This window comes from Myotis brandtii, unplaced genomic scaffold (assembly GCF_000412655.1).
Source record: "Myotis brandtii unplaced genomic scaffold, ASM41265v1 scaffold975, whole genome shotgun sequence".
Lineage (NCBI taxonomy): Eukaryota > Metazoa > Chordata > Mammalia > Chiroptera > Vespertilionidae > Myotis > Myotis brandtii.
Window position 1 is genome coordinate 1,000,592 of NW_005372049.1, and position 10,126 is coordinate 1,010,717.

General features: G+C 62.7%; 2 protein-coding genes across 4 annotated transcripts in view; both read right to left on the reverse strand.

Moving 5' to 3' along the window:
- MYBPH (myosin binding protein H) overlaps positions 1–4,040 on the reverse strand; it is a 9,075-nt gene extending 5,035 nt beyond the window's left edge. For all 3 annotated transcript variants that reach the window (XM_014533417.1, XM_014533416.1, XM_014533415.1), the window contains exons 1-3: positions 2,543–4,040; positions 2,310–2,444; positions 1,627–1,794 (exon numbers count right to left, since the gene is read on the reverse strand). In XM_014533417.1, the coding sequence (XP_014388903.1) occupies positions 1,627–1,794; positions 2,310–2,444; positions 2,543–2,882 (643 nt within the window). In that variant the 5' untranslated portion in view covers positions 2,883–4,040. The remainder of the gene's footprint in view (positions 1–1,626; positions 1,795–2,309; positions 2,445–2,542) is intronic.
- Positions 4,041–5,578: 1,538 nt separating this feature from the next.
- The window catches only part of CHI3L1 (chitinase 3-like 1 (cartilage glycoprotein-39)), a 7,253-nt gene continuing 2,705 nt past the window's right edge, over positions 5,579–10,126 (reverse strand). The window contains exons 4-9 of the mRNA XM_014533418.1: positions 9,585–9,735; positions 9,070–9,191; positions 7,358–7,481; positions 6,765–6,947; positions 6,322–6,438; positions 5,579–6,158 (exon numbers count right to left, since the gene is read on the reverse strand). Of these exons, the coding sequence (XP_014388904.1) occupies positions 6,018–6,158; positions 6,322–6,438; positions 6,765–6,947; positions 7,358–7,481; positions 9,070–9,191; positions 9,585–9,735 (838 nt within the window). The 3' untranslated portion in view covers positions 5,579–6,017. The remainder of the gene's footprint in view (positions 6,159–6,321; positions 6,439–6,764; positions 6,948–7,357; positions 7,482–9,069; positions 9,192–9,584; positions 9,736–10,126) is intronic.

The following is a 10,126-nucleotide window of genomic DNA, read 5'->3' on the forward strand; positions in this document are numbered from 1 at the left end:
CCCCCTCCCCCCGCCACCATCCAGGCTCTCAGTCGGGAAGCCTTTCTGGAATCTACGAGGACAGGACACCACGGTCCTGACCATCACCCAACCAGGTGCAGCCCTGCACCACGGGCATTCCTAGGGAGGCAGCGCAGCCAAGCCGCTGCCCCGGGCGGGGGTGGGGGTGGTGACTGAGGCTTCTGGGCGGACAGGTGGCGGCAGTTGGTGGCTCACAGGGCGGAGGGAGGAGACAGGGAGAAGGAACACTGTGTCTCCGAGGATTAGCTGTGTGGGCACTTGGCTCTGGGAGCTTCGGGTGGAATGCTTGGCAGCTGCAGGTGGCCAAGGAGGGACAGCTGAGCAGCCGAGGAACCTGGACAGGCCCCCACCCTGCCCTGCCCACCAGGAGGGCTGGCTGGTCCCTGTTTGTTCACAGTCTCTCCCCTCTTCTCTCCAGGAAATCCCCTTCTCAGCTGCCAGAGGAATTCTCGCGGAGTAGCAGGGGCCGAGGCTGGCTGTCAGCGCTGGGCTTCGGGTAGAGGCCGGGCCCTGCGGCCTCGCAGAGCCTGAGCTCCCTGGGGCCCCGGGGAAGGTCCAGGGCCTTCCCTACAGGTCTCTGTGTCTGCGCTGCAGACAAAGGCTGGGAGCACCCTTGGCTTTTGAAAACCAGGGAGAACATTCCCTGCCCCCTGGAGGCAGGAGAGGGCCTGTGTGGAGGCAGGTTCTGGGAGCGGCTGCACCGGAGCCTGGGTCTCCCCAGAGTCCCTGACCCTGGGGACCAGCTTGACAGCCAAGGGTTCTAAGTTCCCGTGGTCACATCTCCCAGGCCCTGGAGCTGAGATTATCGCCTTGAACCCAAGCTTGACCCTTCCTGTGGCCATGAAAACCCCTGTTTCTGGAGGCCTTGCTCAGACCTGTGGGTTCCCCCTCGGAGGCTGGAGGTGTGGAGCAAGGACGGAGGTGAGGAGGCCTCAGCCACCTGCTGGCCTGTACCTCTCCTCACTGCGCCCTGGGCTGTCCCCAGAGACCTTGGAGCCGAAGGAATGACTCACGGCCGTGAACAGACTGAAACCTGACCGGCTCTGGCAGGGAACAGGGGAAGGTGTGAGGCTGGTGCCCCCACAAATAGAAACCTTAGCAAGGGAAACAGCTGGGCTCCCAGGTCCCCAGGGTGGTGCTGCTCTCTGGGGATGGAGAAACCTTCATGGGCCGTTTAAGGGCCCTGTCTTCCTCCCACCAGAGACCTGGACCCCAGGGGAGCTCTGGAACCCAGGCCAGAGGAAGGAGCAGGAAGGAGCGCTCATGGCTCTCAGGGGGAGACTAGACAGGAGGACAGGCAGAATGAGTGTGGCATTGGGACCCTGAGGCAGGTGACCAGGGGAGCTGAGCCTTCGTTCTGGGGTCAGGATACCCTTTCCCCAAAGCTTGGGTGATGGGCCACTCAGAGAAATGGGCTCTTGGACCTTCAGAGGGTCCTTGCTGCTGGGAACCTGGAACTTTCTAAAGGCAAGATGGCGACAGCACGTGGCTTGTGCGCATGATAGGGACGGAATGACTGCCTGTCCCCTCTGCCCATTGGCCTCAGCTTCTCCATCCATCCCATGAGTGCCTGGGACGGGCTGGGGGTGGGACGCCAGGCCTTACCGATGATCTCCCGGATGTGGATGGGCTGGTCCAGCGTCGCGGGGGGGCCGGCTCCCGCAGGGCTCACGGCAGCCACGCGCAAGAAGAACTTGTCTCCCGGGGCCAGTTTCCGCACGGTCTGCTGGGTCACCATCATGGGCCGGGCGTTCACGGGCACCCATTCCGAGGCTGAGGAGCGAGAGGCCGGGAGGCCCTGGCTTCGTGGCCACGGGCACCCATCTCGCCGAGGAGCTGGGCCTAGTTCCCCTTTCCTCCCGTTCCTGGCCCCTCGTTTCTACGCATGGAGGACACCTGATGGAAGGGCTGGGCGAGTGGCCAGAGGAGGGTTCTCCAGCTCAGAGAGTGGACACAGTGGCCAAGTCGCACAGCAAGGTCGGGTCAGAGGCCGAGGCCAGGCTGAGCTTGGCTGCCATGGAGGTGGAAACAGGAATGTGTCCCATTTCTGCTCTGCCTGCTGCTTGCCCTCCCCCCGCGGGGTCTTCTGAGAGGCAGCCCCTCCCTCACTTCTCCCCAGAGCAGTGCCCGGTGCTGTCACTCAGGGGCTCCCTGGAGCTGGGGGACAAGCACTTCCTGGGGACACGCTGACCCTCTGCCTCCTCGCGTTCCCGGCACGGAGTGGGGTCTGGGGCTGGCGGCCCCCAAGCCCACTCTCTGGTGCCCGCGGGGCTTTGCCCAGAGCTCACCTCCCTCCTTGCGAAGCTCCAGCAGGTAGCCCTGGAGGCCCTGACTCCCCAGCCTCTCCGGAGGCTCCCAGCTCACGGTCACCGAGCAGTCGCTCACGTCCTCGATGGTCAGCTGCAGCGGGACACTGGGCACGTCTGTGGGAGAAGGAGGGGAGAGGAAAGGTGTGTGCCCAGAGTCCCCCCATCTTCGGCCCTGCCTGCCTCCCTCCTCTGCCTGCCCCCGCTCTGGTCACCTTCACTTCGAGGTGCAGGTTTAGTGGCTTCGGGGGCAGGTGCCTCAGGGGTTGCTGTGGGAGCCTGCTCCTCCCCTGTGAGCTCCGATGCTGCCCCTTCGCCTGAGGGCTCCGTGGGCTCCGTGGGCTCCGTGGGCACCTCGGAGGCGGGCTCCTCTGGACCATGGTCAGGGGCCTGCGAGGCTGCGGGGGCAGGAGCCTCAGAGGTTGCTGCTGGAGCCTGCTCCTCCCCTGAGGCCTTCAATGCTGCCCCTTCTCCTGAGGGCTCTGTGGGCACCTTGGGCACCTCGGGGGCGGGCTCCTCCGGACCATAGTCAGGGGCCTGCGAGGTCGCTGTCATTGCCGGGCTGGCTGTGGTCAGGCTGAGTGTGCAGAGGTCAGCTGTGGAGGGTCTGGGCCTCCAGGGTGCCTGGGACACCTAGGACCAGGCTTATATAGGCAGGGCTGCCCCACCCCCGGCCAAATGGTTCCCAGCTGTGGGGTCAGGCCAGGTGGGGGCTGGGAGTGGGGAGGCGCCTCGGCCAGGAATAGCTCTGGGGGAGGGACGGAGGGTCCCTTGAGAGGGCACTGTGTCGTCCATCACCCGGGTTGGCTCCCAGCAGCCAGGGTGCTGGTGCCCAGATGGGAGGAAGGCACAGATGGGTGAGATAGGACGCTGGCAGTGGCCGGTGCCAGGGGTCAGGGCAGTGGCAACGAGAGCTTCCATCTGGAGGGTGAACCCAGCTCAGGCCGCCTTGGCCTCCTGGGGGTCACGTGTGGCCAGGCCCCGGAGCCTGGGGCTGGGGCCCAGATTGCCTGAAATAGCCTCCCCTGGGAGCCGTGCCCCTGCCCTCCCATTCCCGGGGGTCTCCCTTGTGCTGTATGCTGCCGAGGGCCCTAGAGAGGGAGGAGTTGGGGTGCCAAGGTGGGTCTCTCAGCAACGGGATCCCAGGAAGGGGGTCCAGGGCCCTGTTACTGCCTCTCTGAGATGCTGGCAGGACCCTCTTGGGGCCTCCGTTGCCCCACCTGTCACAGCACCGCTGACAGACCCCCAGCCCTGGGGTGGTTCATGTCAGTAAGGCAGGAGTGGGAAGGACCATGGAGGAAGCCAGCACTCGGAACCTTCTAGATGCTTCAAAGCAGGGCCTGGCGTGGGCATTGGCAGTGGAGGAAATGAGGCAGGTACATATTTGTAGTTGTTGGTTCGTTCATCCCTAACATGTCAGATTGGTGACCATCTAAATCCGGACAACAGTAGGGTCAGGGAGACGGAGACCAGAGCTCTTACTGCTGCTGGACGTATGGACTAGGCTGTGGACGGAGGAATCCCTTTGGAAAATGTGAGATGGGACCAAGCACAGTGCACACTCCACGCCCCGAGGTGCAGGCCCGGGGCTCTCGGGAGACAGCCCTGCAGGAACCGTCCCCACAGGATCATGCGCCACAGCTGGCACCTCAGAGAGCGCTGCCCCGGCGGGGGGTGCGTAGGCGACTGTGAGAGAGTCTGCACCCACAAAGCACCACGCTGTCACCCCAACCACATCCAATGCAGACGCAGACAGTGGCCGGCTCTCTGCTTCCAGAGGCGTCCCCAGGTGGCGAGACCACGGAGGAAGCCGGATGTGGCTGCCCTGAGCGGAGTTCGAGGAGCATTTCTGAGGTCTCGTTTCCTGTCCTGGGTGGCGGCTACACAAGTTTTCACAATGAAGCAATTCTTTAAATGAAAGAAACACAGGCCAGGCAGGCTTTAGCCTGGACGGTGCCCCCATGTCAAGTCCAGGACACGTGTAGCTTATGTAGGTCCTCAGCCGCAGGCACCGTCTTCTCTGTCGCCGGGGTGAGGCCATGCGCGTGTGGCTGCCTCTCCCCTGGTGTCCTTGTGGGGAGTGGCCTGGGGGCCGGTGCCAGGCGACTCAGGGTCCTGCCGGGCAGGGGGTGGGCCCTGGAGACCGATCCCCAGCCCTTGCGCTGAGTCTGCAGCTATAAGGGAACGTGACTAAGTGCAGGACCCTGAGTCACCCCTGCCGGGCGTGTCCCAGTCGGCGGAAGGCTGGCCCAGGGGGCAGGGTGGAGGGGTGGCTGCCCCGGAGGGCTCATAGGCCCGGCTTTCAAAGACCCTGTGTGGTGGGGTACCCTGTACACACGAACGCATGCATGGCCTGTATTTCTTTCAGGGATTAGGGAAGCTTGGCCCCACTGGCCGGTGGGGAAATGTCACGTACCCCGAGGCTCTGGCCAGGTCCCCACCTTCTGTGCCTTTGGCTGAGCTGTGACCTTGAGACCAGTTGCATCTGCCCAGCTCCAGCTGGTTCAGATTTCAATGCAGCCAATCGGTATTTCCTTCCCTGCACCTCAAACTAGCGTCACAAACCACTGGCCAAGTCACAGAGTCCAAACATCAGAGCCTCCACGAATGAATCTTCGAGGACTTTCTCTGGCTGCACAGCACGTCATCCCACACGTCCCCTCCTGCCCACCCCATGTCTCAGGCCAGCCTAGCTGAGGAGCCCTGCTGGATTGAGGGCTCAGTGTGTCCCAGGAGAGAGATGAGGGGACGGGGTTGCTGTGGTGATAGGAGGGGCCCCTCCATGGCGGTGAGCCCTTGGGAATGGCAGGACCATGGAGAGGCTGGATCTAGACCTGGGCGAAGGGAGGATGCGTGATGCAACCTGGTGTCTCCTTCCAGCTGGAGAGTTGAGTCAGAGCTCTGCAGCCTGGCCCTGTGCTGGCGCCTACATCTCCCCTGGCAGAGGAAGGGTTAGGATTGGGCGTCCCTCCTTCTCCTTCCTGCTGGCCTTACAGAAACAGGGTTCTCTCAACAAGGAGCTGAGGCGAGAGGTCTGCATGACAGTGAGTTCCAGTGGACGCTCTCAGCCCTGCCGGGTGGAGCCAGGCAGGCGGGTTTGAAGAGGCTGCCTCTTTTGAGGACTCCCAAGGCCCTGGCAGTGATCACGCTGGCCTCCCCTTCTGCAAGCTCAGGGCCCCCAAACTTGGGAGAGGGGAACCCAGACGAGAGGGGAGAGAGGAGCCCATAGGCCTCAGAGACGGGTCAGCAAATGCCAATACAGAAGCTCTGGTGCTTTATTGAGCAGCTGGGGATTGGGAGGGAGGCACGAGGACGCTCCTGGTGGAGGTTTGAAGCCGGGCATGCGGAGGCTGGATCTGTGTGGTCACTGCTTCCTGCATGACGTCTGTGCTGGGTGGAGGAGCTTGCTCGTGTGGCCTCTGCCGAGGAGGCCCGGGGAGGGAGTGGCGTTTTCACTCCTCAACATGCGCTGTCCCTGCCTGACACTGTGGGGCTCCAGCCCTCACTGCCCACAGCTCCGCCACCGCCTGCAAGCCCACAAAGCTGAGCGCAGAGCTCAGAGCTGGACCCTCTGCAGGGCCAGGGAAGGAGACTGAGGTGCAGCGGGGCAGGTGACCAGCTCCTGAGCAGCAAGAACCCCGGGAGCAGTGCCCTGCCCAGCGTGTGCTGGACGGACGGACGGACAGAGCGCTAAGCGGCAGCCAGGGCTTCCTTGATGGCGCTGGTGAGGGGGAAGTGCAGATTCTTGCCGCAGAAGGTGCCCCGGAAGTCGTCCAGGTCCAGGGCCCACACCATGGCTCCTGCCAGCCCCCGGTTCTTCAGGTACTGCACCTGGCAGGGGAGGCCCAGAGGGGCAGCGCTGGGTTACCTGCCTGATGTGCGTAGGGGGGACCTGCTGTCCTGGCCCCGCCCCAGGTGACTCAGCATCGCCCTGCAGCAGGGCACCCTGGGCTCCTCTCCCTCTCCCTCCTGGGGCTTGGCCTGTGAGACCTACCTTGGTTTTGACGCTCTCCTGGTCATCGTACCCCACCCACTGGTTGCCCTTGGTGGCATAGGGGACCCGCTGGTCAAGGAGTCGGTGCACGGTCGCTCCACGAAGGAAGTCACAGATCTGAGCAGAGGACAGTCAGGGTGTGAGGGGCTGCAGGGCACAGGGTGCGACTCCTCCAGCCTCTCAGCCTGCAGGCACATGTGCCCTCGGCAGACGCCTGGCTGCCCGCTCGCTGTGGGAGCAGAGGCCCATGTCCCCAGCTGTGTGGTCCTGGCTGCGAACGGCAGAGGCCGCCAGAAACCAAAGCACCTGGGGCTGGCGGACAGAGGAAGACTGGGTATGCCTGACTCCCCTCAGCCTGGATGCCAGTCCCCTGGAACACGGAGAGAGCAGAGGGGGTGGGCGCGGCTCACCTTCCCCAGGAACTCCCTTCTCCCCAGTCACACCTCGTAGTAAGCGAGGATCCCGCCTTCCTTGGTGAACTGGCCGGGCAGCCCGGGCCCCGAGATGGGGGCTCCCACTCCGATCTTCGAAGAGGCCAGCGTGAAGCTCCTCCCGAAGGTGGGGATGCCCATGAGCAGCTTCTGGGCCGGGACCCCCAGCCTGAGCACGTAGCCCACGGCGTAGTCCTGGGGGGTGGGGGAGGACAGTGGAGCCGTCAGTCTGTCCTACACACACCTGGGGCTCCCCTTCCTCCCAGGGACCATAACCTCGGTCTAAAGGGCACTGCACAGCTGGGGTCTCAAAAAGCCTCCTGAGCACAGGGAGGAGTGGCAGCTACGACAGCTGTGAAACCGGGTGGCGGGCTCAGGCTCCACGGTCAGCAAAAGGCAGGTCTAGACCCGACCGGCCTCCTCAGCCCCGGCCCCCCATCCTCTCGTCCCCCCTCGGCCTGCACGCGCCCCCCGGGGCCGTCAGTTGAGGTCTGGCTCCTCCACAGAGGGGTGGCGCCCTCTGTTCTCAGACTGTGGGGACGCGTGGCCCCTGGGCCTCAGTCTCCGCATCTATGACCTGGGCCCGAAGACCCTCCCCCACTCACAGTGTTGCTGTATCTGTCAGAACTTGGGGCCTCCTGGCCTCGGAACAGGGGGCTGTGGTGTCCCGCGCTCTGGCGCCAGGCTCCATGGAAGTCGTAGGTCAGGAGGCTGATGAAGTCCAGGTGTCTGTGGGAGCAGAGGGAGAGCAAGGTGGGAACTAGAGAATCTGCCAGTCCCGCGGGATGTGAGCAGGGCAGACTGGAGAGACGGGCCATCCACCCAACCCAGTCGCGCCCAGTGACCCACTGTCCAGGCTCCCAGACCGGACCCCTCCAGTTCATTGTGTTGAGAACAGATTAAAACTGTCATCAGCTGCCTGGCTGGCGTGGCTCAGTGGTTGAGTGTCGACCTACGAACCGGGAGGTCAGGGTTTGATTCCGGGTTGGGGCACGTGCCCGGGTTGTGGGCTCTATCCCCAGTGTGGGGCGTGCGGGAGGCAGCCGGTCCATGATTCTCTCTCAGAATTGATGTTTCTATGTGTCCCTCTCCCTCTCTGACATCAATAAAAATATATTTTTAAAAAAGTGTCATCAGCCCTGACCGGTTTGGCTCAGTGGATAGAGCGTCGGTCTGCGGACTGAAGGGTCCCAGGTTCGATTCCGGTCAAGGGCACGTACCTTGGTTGTGGGCACATCCCCGGTGGGGGGTGTGCAGGAGGCAGCTGATCGATGTTTCTCTCTCATCGATGTTTCTGACTCTCTATCCCCCTTCCTTCCTCTCTGTAAAAAATCAATAAAAAAATATTTTTTAAAAAAGTGTCATCAACTTGGAAAACATTTTAAAAATGCTATCTCTCAGGATCATCGTCAGTAACACACACACATCGTCTAGCAGAGAGTGGCCGGGTCACATGATAGGTTCTTGAGGACATTTTCCTTTCTCCTTCCCCTATCTTGAACTTTTATTTAACTCCCTTTGTTCCCGTGTCACATGATGCTCATGGTGTGGGTGTGAGTGTGGGTGTGGGTAAAAAAAGAAAAAACAAACAAACAAACAAAAAAAAAAAGTGTCATCAACAGACAGCAGGACAGAGGGCACCAGACCTGGACACGCACACAAGAGGCAGCAGATGGACTCGTGGACCTGAGCGTCAGGTGTTGGGGGCAAATGCCTGAGTCCTCCCCTCCTCATGGTGCATTTAGGCTCTGAGTCTCACCCCCCGAATGTGGTAAAGAAGATCTGACGTCATAGCAGAGCCCTTGTCCTTCACTCCTGGCTTCCTGAGGCCCAGGCCTTAGCCCCACCGGCCATCAGGCCCTTGGCTGTGGCTGCTCCTCATTTGGGGCTCGGGGGGCAGGCTGAGGAACAGGGGGACCCGCCTGAGTGAGCCTCTCAGGCTGCCCTGACCACCTGGCAAGGAAAAGCCACTCAGGGAGGAGCACTCAGCCTCCTGCGGACAGCGCTGGGCGGCTCGGCTGGCTGGTGTGTAAGCTCCTCCTACTTCCTTTCCCGCAAACTCCTGCCCGGCCACTCTCTCCACCGTCGTACAAGACCCAAGTGGAAAGGAAGAGAGGGCCATCCACCCAACCCAGTCGCGGATTTTCCAAAATCCACCACCCTCTCCGGGAAGTCCTCCCAGGCTCTCCACCCGAGTCCCATTCTTTCCACCCCCCTCCGTCCAGCCCACGACGGACAGGGAGACGAGACGCAGAGAGGGAGCGTGACCTCCTGAGCCGCCTCTGGCTCCCCTGGAGGGCAGGTGGCGGGGACTCACTGGGCCAGCTGGGACATGTCGTAGCCTCTGTCCAGGGTCGCCTTCCCGGCGGACACCGCGGCGCTCAGGAGCAACGGCTGCTTTTCCTTCGGGGCTTCCTTTACAAACTCAGCCTTCATTTCCTGGTGGGAGGGAGGCCGCAGGTGGAAGGGGTCCCGGGGGTGGGAGAGAGCCCGGTGCTGGGAGGCCAGTTCTGAGCACCTCACAGCCCCTGAGGGGCTCCGGGGACCACGGGTGGCGCCTCAGTGGTCCTGTCCCCAGGCCTATCCTAGGGCTCATCTCGTGCCCACCCCCTACCCCGTCACTCAGTGACTCCTGCCCTGGAGGGACCGCGAGATCCCAGTTGGACTCCAGGGGACTGCCTTTTGGTCTGCGCTCTGTCCCAGCAGGCACACGAGACCAGAGTGAACGTGCCAGGGCTGGTGCTGTGGGCGATCTGTGTGGACGGTTGCTCTCCCCGGTCCCTGGAGATGCTTGGGCTGCCTCCCTGCCCCTGTCCCAGACCCGACCAGCACCTTGACCAGAGAGGTGAGATGCTGCTTGTCCCTTCGTCCAGGGTAGAGCCAGGCCAGGTCCAGCCCGTCGAAGCCATGGGTCCGAAGGAACGGTGGCACCGACTTGATGAAAGTCCTGCGACTCTGGGTGTTGGAGGCTATTTTGGAAAATCTAGGAATGAAATCACCGCAGAAGAGTGCTTAGTGCTGAGATGCTGGGCACGGTCCCCTCTGGGGGGTTTCTGTTCCCCGAGGAGCAGGGAGCCTGAGCCCACAGCCCCAGGAGACACGGCCAGGGTGGGACCCACTTTTAGTCATGTGCTTTGGAGCCAGACACCCCTGGTTCCCAAGGGAGGCTCCGTCACCCACTAGCCAAGCCACTCACACAGGCTGTAACCTGGGTCTCAGTGAGCTCGTCTGTGAAACGGGGATGAATATACTCTCTCGGTGCCACTGTGAGGATTGCATGTGAAATGGCCTGAAAGGGCGCCTGACACTTAGTAACCACTCACTGAATGGGAGCTGCTGTGGCCGTGCCCCGCCCCCTCTGTACGCCCCGCCCC